This window comes from Pezoporus flaviventris, unplaced genomic scaffold (assembly GCF_033815535.1).
Source record: "Pezoporus flaviventris isolate CSIRO_AGI_PZ_B2104156 unplaced genomic scaffold, CSIRO_AGI_Pfla_v1 ptg000031l, whole genome shotgun sequence".
NCBI lineage: Eukaryota > Metazoa > Chordata > Aves > Psittaciformes > Psittacidae > Pezoporus > Pezoporus flaviventris.
Window position 1 is genome coordinate 48,760,770 of NW_026892579.1, and position 16,731 is coordinate 48,777,500.

The window sequence follows — 16,731 nt, forward strand, 5'->3', positions numbered from 1 at the left end:
AAGAGTGTCGGCTCCACCGCCTCCGAAGGCAGCAGCAGCAGCAGCTCTTTCCACAGGCTGCTTCCTGGGCCAAGTGTGGGTTTGCGTGATCTCGGGTCCAGTCGACAGACGACAGCATTGCTGGTGGCGTGGTTATAAATTCACATCAGTCAGGAAGCTGCATCTCTTTAAAGGGCAGAGCCGGTATTTTTATACTTTGGGTGAAAACAGTCCCAGGAACCTTCACACCCGATGAGGGCGCCCTCGCCTGCGGGGTGCCGCTGAGGGAGCTGGCAGGGCGGGTGGTGGGGCGGCCCTTGGGACGCGCGGGCTGGTCGGTTAGCAGGCTTACTGGGCAGTAAAGCCAGGGTTTTCCTCTCGGGCGGCTCCCGCTGCAGCCACCGCAGGCAAAAGCGAGGAGAGCTGCCTTGCTCCTCTCCACAGTGGAGGTGGCATGGAGGGACTGAGGCGGAGGGGCTGTTGGCGCTGCCGGCTCGGCGGTCTCGCCTGGGCAGCCCTGACCCGAGGCAGGAGAAGAGCTCCCGCGGGGAATGCCCTCTCCCGAGCCTGGAGGGCAGCTATCTTTGCCCGTCCAGGCGCTGCGTGAGGGCGGGGGGACGACGCCATGCGCTGTCCCTCGCCTTCCCTCCGCGCCCCGCCCCGGGCACGCAGGTGCTGGACGGGGGTGGTCTGTCCGCTGTGCCATGGCCGGGGCTGCGAAGGGCATCCCGGAGCGCTCGGCGGAGGCGGAGGAGGTAAGGGGATGGGTCCCGCTCTAGTTTTCTTTTCATCGCTGGCAGGTTATGGGGAGGGCCCTGGTGGGCACTCTGGGGGGTTGGGGCAGCCCCTGTGCTGTGTGGTGCTTTTTGCGCGGCGCAGCCTGTCTCAGCCGGGTACCTGAAATAGCTCTTCAGCCCTTACCGCCCCCCTTCTGTCTCACCAAACAGCTCGGTGTAACTCTGGTATTGTCCTTCGAGTGCACTGTATGATATTTACTGCCCATCTCGGTGATGGGTGTCCATCTCGGGTCCCTTTCCACACCTTTTCCTCTGCGACTCTCTCTGATCAGGCCAGATGGGTTGCAGGAGAGGTGAGGGCGGGAGGGGGTCTTTCTCTTCAGGCAGCCTCATCAACTTAGAACTTGCAGATGTGTGTTGCGAGTGAGAGATTATCTAAATGATTCCTCTTGAGGCTCGGTACTTGTAGAGAGAGAAGTGGAGAGGGAGGTGAGAAATGAGTGAGGACCCCCCTCGCTCCGTGGCTCTTGAGGGGGCATCTGATCAAACTGGGAAAGGGGCAGCTTCAAAACAGAGGGACCAAAGTAACCTAACAGTGTGGTGGAGGGTGTTCAAGCTGTGGAGCTCATCGGGCCCTGTGGGCACATGTTGCTCTGGCTTGAAGTTTTGTGTTCAGCCCTGCTTCTGTCACTTCTTTCACTCAGGGGTGGGCTGATGTTTCAAAGAAACCTGAACAGTCCTTAAGATGTTTGGTTTGAGGGACCTGGGATGCTGCCTGTGACTGTCACACATAGGGTTGAGGCAGTTAGTTGCATGGTCACTCACAGAACAGAAACATTACCAGTATTAATTCTACATTGAGAGGAAAGCTGGCGCAAAAGCTGCTCCTCGTTAGCTACATTGTCATTGTTTCTCAGATAAACCTAGACTAGCATTTATCTTTGAGTCACAGGTTTTGCTCTCTCTTCTTACTGCTTTAAAATTACTTGTTGGCTCAGTTCTGGACTCAACTGATAAAGAATAGCTTAGGACAAAATGGGGCTGTTCCCTATGCCCATAATGTGCATGCAGTATCTTCACAAAGTTGCAAAAAGCTGTTTTCGGTGTGCTTAAATACTTTCTTTAGAAACAAGATGGTCTGTTATAACCACTGTATTCAATTTTTATTCTGTTGGGGAAGGGAACATTTACAAGCAACAAAAATACAGCTTTAATTTACAAGAGAATTAAAAATAAAGGAACCACAGTCTATGAGATGCATTCATTTTCTGTAACAGTGTTCACCCTTATTCTTCTATTTAAGGAGAAAAATCAAATCTCCTTACTATTATGCTTTCTTGGTTTACCTTGAAACACAATTAATTTTGATACGGTGGGGGCATGTAGAAGTGTAAAACTGTCAAATTAATCTGAGAACAAAAAAAGATTATAACTTAATTTGACCCTCCTTTCTCTTACCTCCCACTCCATCCTTTCATGTTTCTTCTAAAGCTTGTAGAAGCAATTTGATGTTGACATTCAACTACACCACAGGGGTTTCAAAACAAAATTTGCATTGTAAATACTTTGTATTTTGTGCCTTATTTGACCACTGCCTACACATTCAGCTCTCCAGTGAATTTTCTGAGTACTTACTGCCAGACTTACACAGGTGAAAGCTTTCACTGCATTTCACAGAACTCGAGCAATTTCTGTTGCTTGAGGAAGCAATGCAGCAGGGAAGTTCAGCCTTAAGAGAAAAACCCTGTTAGCTGCTCATGGCTAGTGACTGTCATTGATCACGCTGGTCTGCACAAATGCGATGTTGTCCTTCTCAAGACAGTTTCTGGTGCCATTTATTAGAAATATCATGTAAAATCAACCAAGGCTAGGGGCTGAATCCTCTATATCTTTAACAGACAGCTGCCATGTCTATCTTTTCTACTCTTACGTGTAAGCCCAGGAAGCTAAACAGAAGGAAATGTACCAGCTTTACTGGTGCAGAGACCTACCTTCATTTTTACCACTGTCTTACAGGATACTGATGTAGAAAGCATAGTGATTACCATAGAACTTCCATGTGGAGAGTCAAAACAGATTATGGGCTGCTGCTTTTGGAAGGTGACACCGGAATGTAGACTCTGAATGATTATTTCCTCAGCAGATAGAAACTCAGGGGCATTCGGTTAAATTGCTAGGCAAAGGATCTGCAGTGAATGCAGTAGCACTTCTTTTCATCGTACGTGTCAATCATGCATAGAACTGCCATGGTGCATTATGGCTTAATATCCAGATGAGTTCCAAAAGTAATTAGGCAAAATAAAAGGAAAAGAGGTTTTGAACAGTGATCAGGATGTAACCTCCATTTTAGGAAGTTCATGAACTGCTGATGCCCTGCGTTTCTGTGGGTGACTAAATGCAATATCTCTGTAGGCTGTGTCTATCTGACAGCTTATTTGATTCTGTAAATAACATTCATAGACAAAATCTAGTGAAAACTTGCCTGCTGCTGTGACCAAAGTATTAAGCTAAAGGTGATCTGGGAATGTGATTCAGAAGATAGTTGAGCAGCATCCTGGGAGTGTGTGGAATCACAGTGAGACTGCTTTTCTAAAAGATGTACTAAGATTGTAAATTTTTTAGCCATGAAAGTGATGTAAAGACAGGAGTGCTGCCTACAGCCTGTAAGTTTGAATCTTAATTGTTTCCTGTACCACAACTTTAATAAAAGTAATTGTTAAAAACTTAACATTCTTTGTGTTCTAAAAAGATTTTAGAATTGTGTATACTGTATATAGAGGAATTTACTTTTTCTGTGTTATCTTGGCCTTAGCTATTGAAAGGACAAGGGGCAGTGGTTTATAAACTGAAAGAGGGACATAAGAAAGAAATCTTTATGGTGAGGGTGGGGAGGCGCTGGCACAGGTTGCCCAGAGTAGCTGTGGCTGCCCCGTCCCTGGCAGTGTTCAAGGCCAGGTTGGATGGGGCTTTGAGCAACCTGGTCTGGTGGAAGGTGTTCCTGCCTGTGGCAGGGGGTTTGGAACTAAATGAGTTCTAAGGTCCCTTCCAACCCAAATCATTCTGATGCTAGGAAGGAACAGAGCACAGATACTTGGGATCTGTTCAGTCTGCATTTGACTGTGGAACTTCCCTTCTATGAATGTTATCTAATTATGAGATTATGTATCAGTTATTATGGTCTGAGATATTAATATAAGAAATTATCTTCTTTAAAAAGTAAAAAAAAAATTTTAAAAAAAATTTGATTTAAACATTCAAAGACAATATAGTGTAACAGTATATGTACACCTTTGCTTCTTGCTTATTTGTAGACTTGTTCCTTCTTAATCACTTGTGAGGATCAGGTAGGTAAGCCTAGATTCCCTTGTATGAACATGGTAATCTGGTTTTAGGGGTTGAATTAAGGAAGAGAACCATTAAAAATCAAAGCAGTGAGCATACAAATGTCTGTTGATGATAGGGGTTGAGGACATACGGATTTATTAGTGGAATAACTGTGAAGTGAATCCATTAATTTGGAGTTAACCACAGACTTTAACCTTATAACTTCTGTAGCTTTTAACTCGTGTACCTTTTTTTTTTTTCTTATGGCATGTACCTTACGTTTTTTCTGCTTCATCTTGGACAGGATTACAGGCTGTCAATTTGCAGCAAATTATGCTATGCAATAGGAGGTGCCCCAAACCAAGTGGCAGGGAGTGCTACTGCTTTCTTCCTCCAGATCTACTTGCTAGACATAGCCCATGTAAGTAGTACAAGAAACCTTTGTATATTGTAGACTTACCTCAGTTCTGATGTTGTCAACATGTCACTGGAATGATAAATGGTGAGTTAGCTAATAAACCTTTTAAATTGTCTTGGTATTATTTCCTCTAGCTGTTCAGCATCCTGGAAACTGCATAAACTTGTCAGGAAATACATTTCTTTTTCTCTAGTTTAGTTTCTGTCATGAAGTGGCCTTTACTTGCTTTTAGTTTGGGATCCTTAGTAGATCTTTAGGAGCTCACACACTTGCAAACATGAGAGGAAGCAGTTCTCTTTGTGAAGAGTCAGTGTAATATATGAGACATCTGAAACATTAATAGCACCATGTTGAGATTGTGGAGTTTTGCAGATTTGGTTTAGTTACAAATCACTGCAGTTGCATCCAGTAGCCAACATAATTTCACAGAAATTTCGTGTGGTATGTCTAAGATAATTTCTTTGCAAAGAAAGCTGAGTTATTCTTTGTGAAGGTTCTTCCAGTCTGTGACTTTCTTGTGCAGGAGCAGACGTGGTAAAACAAAGCAGTAGGAGTCATCCCGTTCATCTGACTTTCAGCTGCTCCTGCTAGACCAGGACAGCAGAGAAAGAAAATCAATCCATAAGTATTTTTTACTGTTTTGGATTGTCTTGTACGTCTGCATTGTAACTAGGTGGGACCAATAAAATACTATAGGATAGAAAAAAGGATTTTAGGGACATGAGGCCAACTTGCAGTGACTGTGAGAACAGCTGTAGCTGAAACTATACGAGTGGCTTTCAGCAATGATGACACTATTTGCTGGAAAGAACGGGGGGCTGTGGATTAGATACCATTTTCCATTTTGCTATTTAACATGTACAAAAACAGGATATTGTGACTTGGGGAGTGGAAGTGTCCAAAAGATTGGCTTTATGGTTTTCCCATTAAAGTCTGATATCAGAAGCTGAAGTGTGACTTACTTGATAAAAATGGCAACACTTCCATCTCTGAAAGTGTTCAAAGCCAGGTTGGATGGGGCTTTGAGCAACCTGGTCTAGTGGAAGCTGCCCCTTTCCATGGCAGGGGGGGTGCAGCTAGATGATCTTTAACCAGTCCAAACCATTCTGCAATATCATGAAGCATGAACCAAATGAGAAAGACACTAATACAATTTTCTCAGGGTGCTTATAAATATGGCAATTTCCCAGCTCTCTGCTTATCCCGGAAACTGAAAATTTTTGAAGCTAGGGACTGTTTATTTCTTTTTGTGTTTGGAACCCCAGCTTTCTGGACAATATAAACATTCTTACATCTTCGGACACTACCTAAATAAATGATTTTATTTTGTCAACAAGTTCCTACTGAAACCCAATAATTTTTCTTAATGTTTGTAATGATACACTTCCTGCTTCATTAAGGGGCTTAATTATTTGTTCCTTGATGGAAGGAGGCAGGGGCAGGTTTTATTTCAAGGCCTAACAAACAGTTCTAAAATCCTGAGGTGTTTTCTACATCTTTTCAGGGGAGAGCATGTAATGTTGTAGTTACTCCCTATATTTAATTTTTGCCTAGTTAGAGATGAGTGAATTTAGCATATTTTATTAACACTGACAAGTTTCTGGTATTGGTGCTGACAGATACTGGCTACATTTAAGGGCTAAGAAAACAGAGGGATGTATAAGTCCAAACTGATGGTGAAGACAGTGTGACTGCACAGATGTCACTCCTAACATAAGGGAGGCTTTAATTTTCTTTAAGGCTTTCTGCCACCTTTCTTTAGTATCTACTTCCTTTCTGTCTATTCAGATTATTTGAACAAAATACCAGTGTGAAACCCACCTAATTTGAAGTTTTCTATCCTGTGTCCCTCATAACTACAGCATTTCAACCCCTATATCTTTCTGACTGGTATTTTGTTCCTGTTTTGATTTTCCCATCTCTTGAGAAGCAGTAGTGACTTCTGAGCAGTTCCAGTGCAGCCCCCCCTGGCAAATCTGCCTTAGGGTTGGTAGGCTACTTGCCACCCTAGCTGTGGGAGGAAAGGTGGGTGATGTGAACATCAGCAAACTGCTGTGGGACACAGTATAGTGCTTATCCCAGCCCTGTGCTACAGTGCAGCAATAGGATGCTTGAAGAGCCACTATCATTACCTGCTGCAGGCTACCATTCCCAGTCCTTCCCTGTTCATAAGCTTTCTAGTGCAGAGTATGGGTCTTGGAGGTGATGGTGTCAGAAAGATTGGCTGCCCCTACAATGTTACCTAATTTAGGCTAAAATTTAACAGGTGTGATTAAAAAGCACATAGCACCTGCCTTTTTATAAAGGCCATCGAGGACATTCAGAGATCATTGCTTTCTTCTTTCACCTCTAAGGGAATACCTACAGCAAATCCTTCACATGGGGACCTGCACCAGCTGGAAGCTGTGCAGAGCTCCCTAGGAGGCAATAAGCTCCATGGAAAAGCAGGAGATACTAGATCAAGCTTGATGTTGTATTTAGCAGCATTCACCAGGCTTCCTGCTGTGTCAGAGCACTGATAGCATGAAGAAGCATATAGATTAAGAGGGTTTGTCTGTCACTGTTTAAGCTGCATAGGATGTTTCAGCAGTCTCTGATTAGTTGATTTAAGGGATATTCATATTTGTATAGTTCTCAGTGACACTTTTCAGGCCTGTAGTTTCAGTGGCACAAACTGAGCACTTAGAAGAGAACTCACCTTTTTAAGCATCATATGATACGAGTTCCCAAGCTCTCTACAGATATATGGGAAAAATAACTACATTGTCTGGGATAAACTGTGTTTCTATATGGGCACTTAAGTATGATCCTCCTGGGTTAACTTCAAAGGTTTTTCTACTTGGCCATTTTATTCTTATGTAATCTGTGGACATTTTTCAGGTGAGATTTGTTGAACATGTGCTGGCAACTTACACTTGAACAGATGTGCCTTACGCAGTTTGGTTGTCACAGTTCAGTTCTAAGAGGATTAAGGCTGCTGTGCTAAAACCCCTGCCACAGCCACATGCCATCGGTTGGCAGCCTTGTTGGTAATCTCAGGAGATGCAAAAACATGAATGCATGTAAATAGCTCCCTCTACTTTTGTTTAGATCAGGTCAAGATAAAAATATGGGGAAATCAGGCTGTGTGGAGAACAAGGTGAGGGGATAATGACAGAAGGGACTCTGACAGATTTGTGATTTAAACAAGGACTTTAGTCTACTATTTTACAGTCTGACTGATTTTCCTGGTTCTAAACACATTCATAATCTCTCTTTCCTTGCACTTTTCCCTTCTAATCTCTTCTTGCATGGTGCCTGTTCTAATGTCTCATTTGTGTGCTATGGATAATCAATAGTAATTTGTATGACAGCAGCAGACTGTTTTGTAAATGAACTCTCATTATTCTTTGAAACACTGTTTTGTTTTTTCTGGAAAGTTGCTTTATGCTGTTTTATTGTGTTGTGAAACAATGGCTGTTGTTTACAGTATTCTGTCTGTACTTTCAGATAACTCCATTTCATGCCTCTTTGGTGCTGTTCATTGGCAAAGCCTCAGGTGCAGTTACTGATCCTGTTGCTGGCTTTTTTATTAGCAAAAGTAGATGGACAAAAATTGGACGGCTTATGCCTTGGTAAGCATCAATGTGTACATATATTTACATATATACAGGAATATATGGGAATATTGTGTCTGTGTTGTGATCGTGCAGTCGCCTTATTTATTTTGACCTCATTTTTCTTTGCCTGTTTCCCAGACAACAGTGATTGTATTCATTCTATCTATATAAAATCAAGAAGAAAAATTGTCATGTCATATATTTCCCTTTAACTTTGTCACCCGTGAAAACACAGAAGAGATTTTGTACCACACAAACAAATAAAGCCAAGACATCATGTTGTTAACAAAGCTGGAAGCTCAGATCTAAAACTTTCTTGAATCTGTAGTTGAATTTTCATCTTTATATAGATTTCTTTAGTTTGGCTTCACTCCTCCAAGAAATTAGAACTTGTTTATACTTGTGTCCTGGTGTGCCTTCACTTCTCACATCAGCCTCCCAGGAGCTCCATTAACTTTAAATCTCTACGCTCTCCAGTTCAGTAAAGGATGCGTGCATATGTGTGGAACAGATGTGATATCCTAGTGCTGAAGGGCTCAGCAACCAGCACTGCCCTGGCACTCTCTATGTGCCTCCTTACAGCACTTGTTCTGGTCCTACTTCTCTTGCATCTCTGCAATCAAAATACTTAATTACAGATCACCATGACTTTTATGATGAATAAGATGTAAGATTTTGATCAGCATTTCTGAAGAAGGGATTGTGTGATGCTTCACTGTGATGTACTTATTCCCTGTTTGCACTCTGGCTAGTACATTTGTGCATGTGCTGTCCATGTGCTACAGGGAGAGGTTAGAAGAATGAATGTTACTTGTGTAGGAAGGAGATTGATAGGTGTGAAGCAAGAAGATTGAAAAGGGTTGTTCCATGTTAGAGGAACCCAAGCTCATCTGTGCCATAGGGTATTTATTTTTTGGGGTTTTTATATTTTGGAAGTCAAGGGGAGAGTTGAGTAGGTTGTGAAACGGAGCAGTGCTGAAAGACTCCTTATCTCAAGCATTGTAAGGATATATTTATTGTAAGATATATGGAATTGATACAAGCCCCACACTTGATTCACAACAGAAATCTAGGAGTAAATGTGGTATGCTGAGCAAAGAAGTTGAATTTTCATGGAAAATAAACCCAATTTTTTGGATAGTGGCTCTCTTGCTGTCATGTGGTTTTACAGCTACAGAAACTTGTCTGTGGGCACCTTATATCTGACAAAGAATAGAAGGCAAGTACATGCTGGAGGAAGGCTGAGAGATCAACTGCTCCTGGCTCCAGCAGGAACAGGGCCTTCAAGTCAAAGATAAGCTTTTTGTCAAGAGCCCCATGGGAAAAGAGGAGCTTGCTGCTGTTTCTCTTTTCATGATTTGGTTTGTGGCCAGGTAAATGGAGTGCTTTTTAATGTGCACTGACTTAACTAAGCAACAGTTATTAAAAAAGAAAGGAATAACATTTTTATACAAATGCCATTAGATGTATTCTGATGCCTCTTCTTGTTTGTTGGTTTGGGTTTTTCAGTTTTCTGAAAATACTGCAAGTACATGTGTTTATTGTTACTGTTAAATCGATGTTAGCATAACTCCGTTCTAACAGAAGCATCAAAAGCTGAGACCAGGCCTATGCACTGTAAACCAATGACTACAATTAGCATTTCGTACAGGAAAGGTGCTTATCTAACCCAGCCTTTAATATGCGTTCAGCAAACAGCACAAAAATCCTTTCTTTCCAGAAGGATTTTGTCTGAATCTTTTTGGCAATAGTAATTCTTTTCATGGGAATTTTGTTCCTACACTTTGGAGGTCAGACCATATTTATACAAAGCAAAAAATAGGTCTTCCGTTAGCCAACAATACTTCAGTATTCTGAAATTCTTATGACTTTTTATATATCTAGAGTGAAGCAATGGAATTAGCTCAGTCAGCAAAGCAAGAACATTAGTAAAGAAGGTGAACGTTTAATTATAGCTTAATACTGTGCTCAATATAATAAGAATTCATCAATCACTACTGATCTCTTTAATGTGATGCGTTTAAAAGGCATAAGCAGACATTGACTTGAAATATCCAAACCTAGTCAAATGTTTTGTCAAAGGAGATAATAGACAATCAGATATTCAGCAACTTCAGCAAGGCTCTGAAAACTCACTGACATTAATAAGAAAAGAAGAATGTAGAAAAAGGATGTGGGGGGGGGGGGAATACTAAAAGGGTTATTGCTGAAAAGTTGCAAGAAAAACTCGCTATGAAAATGTTTTACTGTGGTGACTCTGTCTGGATATCAGTCAGTAAGAGCTCACATGGAGAGGAAGGTAGATTCCCAGAGATGTGTTAGGATTTTATCCATATTTTTGTTTTCCATTGCTGACTAGCTGTCTATGCACTCTGTTCTGGGGAATGGAGAATACCAGAGAATACCAGAACCTGGCACTTTCCTTGTAAATGCTCCACTCCCAGTGATGCATTCCAAAGAGCACTGTGGGAAAGCCATTGTTTTACTAAACTATTTACCCACATTACTCTTTTGTATTCCAGGTTTTGAGTTCACGATTGCGAAACAATCAGATGACCCCCAATGTCAGTAGTGCTGTTGTGAAAGGATTTATCTATTCTCCCTTGTATGTGTTTGGACATTTTTTAAATTGGGATCTTGGTCATCTAATTACATTGATTTACAAGAATACAGGAAAGTCCTGATGCTGCTGCAGCTCAGGCTTTTAGGATATAGTGGCATCAAACCACTTCATAGAATGATAGAATGGTTAGAGTTGAAAAGGACCTTAAAGATCATTGAGTTCCAACCCCCCTGCAGTGTCACCTTCCACTAGACCAGGTTTCTCAAAGCCCCATCCAACCTGGCCTTGAACACTGCCAGGGATGGGGCAGCCACAGGTTCTCTGGGTAGCCTGTGCCAGTGCCTCTTTCCCCTCACAGAAAAGAATTTCTTCCTTATATCTCATCTAAATCTTCCTGCTTTCAGTTTCAAACCATTCCCCCTTGTCCTCTGAAGTCCTTATCATGTCCTTCCATATCATGGAGTTTGACAAGTGTTTTTGCCTGAAATTAGTTTTAGACTAATATAATTAATTGCTGGTTAATGGCAATGTCTGGAATTTAATTTTCTGTGCTTCTTTTTTTTTAAGCCACCTTCCTCACCCAAAGATAATCCTTTTTTGTTTGAAGTGATTAGGAGTTTTGCTGCTGAGTTAAATAGAGCAAATTATAGAATCATAGAATCATAGAATAGTTAGGGTTGGAAAGGACCTTAAGTTCATCTAGTTCCACCCCCCCTGCCATGGGCAGGGACACCTCACACTGAACCATGTCACCCAAGGCTCTGTCCAACCTGGCCTTGAACACCACCAGGGATGGAGCATTCACAACTTCCCTGAGCAAACCATTCCAGTGCCTCACCACCCTAACAGGAAAGAATTTCCTCCTTATATCCAATCTAAACTTCCCCTGTTTAAATTTTAACCCATTACCCCTTGTCCTATCACTACAGTCCCTAATGAAGAGTCCCTCCCCAGCATCCCTATAGGCCCCCTTCAAATACTGGAAGGCTGCTATGAGGTCTCCATGCAGCTTTCTCTTCTCCAGGCTGAACAGCCCCAACTTTCTCAGCCTGTCTTCACACAGGAGGTGCTCCAGTCCCCTGATCATCCTCATGCCCCGCCTCTGGACTTGTTCGAACAGTTCCATGTCCTTTTTATGTTGAGGACACCGGAACTGCACACAATACTCCAGATGAGGTCTCACGAGAGCAGAGTAGAGGGGCAGGATCACCTCCTTCGACCTGCTGGTCACACTCCTTTTGGTGCATCCCAGGGTATGGTTGGCTTTCTGGGCTGCAAGTTCACACTGAAGCCGGCTCATGTTCATTTTTTCATTGACCAGCACCCCCAAGTCCTTCTCCACAGCGCTGCTCTGAATCTCTTCTCTGCCCAACCTGTAGCTGTGCCTGGCATTGCTCCGACCCAGGTGTAGGACCTTGCACTTGGCATGGTTAAACTTCATAAGGTTGGCATCAGCCCACCTCACAAGCGTGTCAAGGTCCCTCTGGATGGCATTCCTTCCCTCCAGCGTATCAACCGAACCACACAGCTTGGTGTCATCAGCAAACTTGCTGAGGGCGCACTCAATCCCACTGTCCATGTCAGTGACAAAGATGTTGAACAAGACCGGTCCCAACACCGATCCCTGAGGGACACCACTCGTTACTGGTCTCCAGCTGGACATTGAGCCATTGACCACAACTCTTTGTGTGTGCCCATCCAGCCAGTTCTTTATCCACCAAGTGGTCCATCCATCAAATTGATGTCTCTCCAATTTAGAGACAAGGATGTCATGTGGGACAGCATCGAATGCTTTGCTCAAGTCCAGGTAGATGACATCAACTGCTCTACTCCTGTCCATCAGTTCTGTAGCCCCATCATAGAAGGCCACCAAATTGGTCAGGCAGGATTTCCCCTTAGTGAAGCCATGCTGGCTGTCACCAAGCACCTTGTTGTTTTTCATGTGCCTTAGCATGCCTTCCAGGAGAATCTGCTCCAAGATTTTGCCAGGCGCAGAGGTGAGACTGACTGGTCTGTAATTCCCCAGGTCATCCATTTTCCCCTTCTTGAAAATGGGGGTTATAGTTCCCTTTTTCCAGTTGCTGGGAGCTTCATCTGACTGGAATCATCATATTATAATATATGAAATCATCATATGTTATCATATACCCAGGTAGATACCGACTGTAGGAACTTTTGCAGTGGACTGTCCATTATCTTCTATGCTGTTTTCAGCATTTTCAGGTCTATTGACATGTTTGCACTTGCTTGAAGTAGCAATGAAGAGGTGAAGTTGTGAGGAAAACTGAAGGCATTAAAATTGCAAGAGGGAATACTTGGTAATAAGTAGGCTCATATAAAAATTCCTGAATTATGCAAAGACGTGACTATAAAACTTAGTTTTCAGTAGTTCTTTCCTATAAATGTCTGAAATGTGCTAAGGCATGGTGTGCAGTTAACATTTGCTTGGGGTTTTTTTCAATTTCATGGAAGTAGTTGTATATTTTTATATTAATTTGTGTATTTAATGCACATTAATGTTTAATACTTTAAACCATGGCATTATTATAGTCAGAAAAATTGCACATAAAATAAATTGCATTATACTGACTTTTAGGAGGAAAATTTAATGAGTTTTGCTATCATTAGGTTGAGATTGTTGTTGTTTGTTAATCTTATTTGCAGGATGCTGGCATGTACACCCTTCACAGTAGTGTCCTACTTTTTTATGTGGTACCTGCCTCCTTTTGTATCAGGAAGAGTTGCATGGTACTTGACTTTCTACTGCCTTTTCCAAGCACTGACCACAGTAAGTAGATTACAGGCTGTGATGTTCTCAGCAGTAAGTTGCTTGTTTTCTATGTTAATGCATTCAGATTTAGTAAATTGGAATTTATAAAAGCTTCACAGCTGATGTCAACTTCCAGTAAGTTTAAGGGATAGGCAGATGTCCTTTTATCAGACTCTCTGCTGGTTGATGGTTTCTGCCAATGTTTTCTTTGGCATATGACCTGCTAACTTGGAGAGATCACCTCCATTTACTTTCATTGGCAGTGCCCTAGATACTCAACTCGTTCTTGTGTAGATCCACAGGGACACTCAGATTTTTAGATTCCTAATTCCAGTTAGATATAACTTCTCATAACTTCAATTTTCAGGAGAAGATTAGGAGGCCGAGTAGGCTTCTGGCTCTAGTTCTGGGTATTTTGAGTCAAACTAGAAGGCAATGGAAAGTCGGGGTAGCCTGGCTGAAATAGTACTGATAGTGGTCATCATGATATTTTTGCCTGATTAGAAGAGTTTGAGCAGATGATTCTTTTTTAATACAGCCCAGAACTTGCAATATTTATGCAGAAGCCATCATTTCAGTGGATCCCAAAGGACTTCTCTGACATGTTCCATACTGTACATGTAAGGCTTGCATCTGTTTCGTCTTGTAGCCAGTATCAAGGTGAAACAAGGTCTCTTCTGTGCAGAGCAGTAGCACACAGCAGATTAGGACTTGAAGTGCTACAGCTGTATAGCAATTTGGACGGGTGTGTCCTTGCTGATTGATTTTCACTGGATCACATCTTGGAAAAGTGGTTGCCAGACTTTTAAATTGTATTTCTTGTTTGACTTTGGCTTTTCTCCTCTTTAGGTGTCTGTTGGACCTGGGAATTCTGTATTCCTGTATTAAGGTGGAATGTTTCCCTAGATCCTTTGTTTTCTCTGTAGAAAGAGGGTCCAGAATACATTCATAATTGCTTAAAATAATGTTCTTCCTTCTCTCTTTTTGAAGGAAAAACACAGGTTTTCCATGGCAGAGCTTTAAAAGTGTATACACTTGCCATGTTTGATGGAGGGGAACAGAAATGCATTTTGTATGAACAGAGTAGGATGAGAATTACAAAAGTTAGTTTGCCTAATTACAGATCTCTGTGGTGGTGGAAACACCACAGATAATTTGATGACTCAAGCAGGTTCACATCACACTTCCACTTCACAGTAGTCTGAGAGTTTGGCCTGTATGTTCCAAGATTTTAGAAGTGGTTTTTATTTAAGCTCAACTCTATGAGGACAGTGTCCCACTCACATCATGACAAACCAAAAATAGGGTCAAGCCTTTAGTCTTCAGTAGTTATTTTCAGTGAAGTACTACTGGAGATAAGGCTTGTCCTACAATAAAAGTGGGGCTCATTTACGTGGCATTGAAATAAATAAAAAAAAAACACACAAAAAAAAAAATATTGCGAGTGCATTGTTTCCACCCAGATTTTACAGCAAGGTACCAATAGCATACTAGATACAGTGCTGTAAAAACAAACAAGCAACACTCCTCATCTACCTTTTTGTCAGTGCATGCACACAGCAGTTGGGTGTTTCTACCTATTCTTAAATTAAGAAGTGTGCAACAAAATGGTGCTGAAAACAAAGTAGTTTTCACAATTATCTCCTAGAATTAGTGAGACAGGTATTTGAAATTCTTTGGTGATTCAAGTCTTCTGTATTGAATAAAGTGGAAGATTGCATTGTCTTCATTATGGCTTTACTTCCTGTTATTTAGCTCAAGCTAGGAACATTATAATTACCTAGCACAAAGAAAACTAGATGTTTTATAACCTATCTATAAAGGAAACTTACCCAAGGAAGCTGAAGGAGCATAGCATTAAGGTACAGCCTCCTGGTAATTTATTATTTACTATTTGTGTTATGAAAGATACTTTTTTCCTTTTATATACTTTACAAAACATAAAGAAAAGAGAGGATCTTGTGCTAAAAATAACAGTGTTCTAAATACGTGAATTCCAATGTGGCATTAAACAATTTTCCTGGATATCAAAGGAATACAGCATTTACCCTGACATTTCCTTAGTGATGTTTTTTCTTTACATAGTTATTCCAGGTACCGTACTCTGCCCTCACCATGTTTCTCAGCACAGACCAGAAGGAGAGAGATTCTGCAACAGCGTACCGTGAGTGTGATCTGGGCTTTCTCATGTGGAGTAGGGCTGAGGTTTATTTCAAATCATTCTTCATTTATAGGCAGTTCCTAATGGTTTGTGTCCCTAAACTGGACTTTTATATGAGATGTTTAGTATCTAATGAAAACTGTTTTGCCTTGTAAATGCTTCATTTTTCTAGCTAAATGGGTGACATTATTGTTAAATTATCTGAAAAAACTCTTTCGGGTTTATTGTTAGCCAGGCAGAACAGTAAAAATCAGTCTTACCCAACCTAGGGTAGGGAATAATGATTTAATTTAAAGGTGATTTTTAGTGGAAAAACCAAAGTGCTGGTCTTCATTAACATGGTCTAGTGTGAGGCTTCCCTGCCCATGGACTTAGGGATTGGAACTGGATAATCTTAAGGTCCTTTCCAACCCAAACCATTCTATGATTCAATTAAAGAAACGCTGAAAATAATTTTAAGTATTTCCTTTCTTTTTTTGTTTATTTTTTTTTCTTTTCAGTTCAGATTTCTTTAGGTTTGTGTGTTTCATGGTGTAAATTCAAATCCCAAACCTATTTTCTCTGATAAAGTTTCTAGAACTCATAGAACCACGACAATTAGCCTCATCAGAAAAGGAGAGTTATTTTGTATGCATGTTCACACCAACTGAAGTCTCTTTTTAGTTCATTTGTGTTTGTTTAATTCTAATTTAAACCAAGTAGTTTAAGGACAGATCTTGCTGTGGTATAACTAGCATTCTGTATTAGTTAAAAGAATGAGGGTTTCCAGACCGTATCTCTGGCTCTTTAGCAACCAAAACCAGATGGTTTTTGCTTCGAAGCAAATTGATCAGACCAAAAAAGTGCAATAAAAGTGTTTCCAAGGTTTCCTGTATAGATCATAAATTGAATGTAAGAAGTTTCTTCCCATCCTGTTCTCTTCAGCTCTGTTCTCACACCTTCTTTCCTATGTAACTGCTGTCTCTCGTGGCCACCAGCATTAAGCAAGGTAAAGAGAAAAGAGTTAGATATCACATTAAGTAATTTTATGTTTTAACTTGTCCTTCAGTGTTATTTTAGAATAACTGTTGCAGCAGTTTGCTCTTCCTGGCAAGACCGCTTTTCTCTTCCATTAGTCCTAACCCTCAGCATACATGCTTATGTTGAAAACTAGACCACAGAGGTGCAATGAAATGGCCAG

General features: G+C 41.4%; 1 protein-coding gene across 5 annotated transcripts in view; it reads left to right on the forward strand.

The window, feature by feature from the left end:
* The first annotated feature begins 338 nt into the window (after window positions 1-338).
* MFSD2B (MFSD2 lysolipid transporter B, sphingolipid) overlaps window positions 339-16,731 on the forward strand; it is a 35,082-nt gene continuing 18,689 nt past the window's right edge. For 2 of the 5 annotated variants that reach the window (XM_061460948.1, XM_061460950.1), the window contains exons 1-6: window positions 339-734; window positions 4,028-4,060; window positions 4,345-4,461; window positions 7,948-8,072; window positions 13,285-13,408; window positions 15,476-15,554. In XM_061460948.1, the coding sequence (XP_061316932.1) occupies window positions 531-734; window positions 4,028-4,060; window positions 4,345-4,461; window positions 7,948-8,072; window positions 13,285-13,408; window positions 15,476-15,554 (682 nt within the window). In that variant the 5' untranslated portion in view covers window positions 339-530. The remainder of the gene's footprint in view (window positions 735-4,027; window positions 4,061-4,344; window positions 4,462-7,947; window positions 8,073-13,284; window positions 13,409-15,475; window positions 15,555-16,731) is intronic. The other 3 variants (XM_061460949.1, XM_061460952.1, XM_061460951.1) reach the window with 3 other exon arrangements.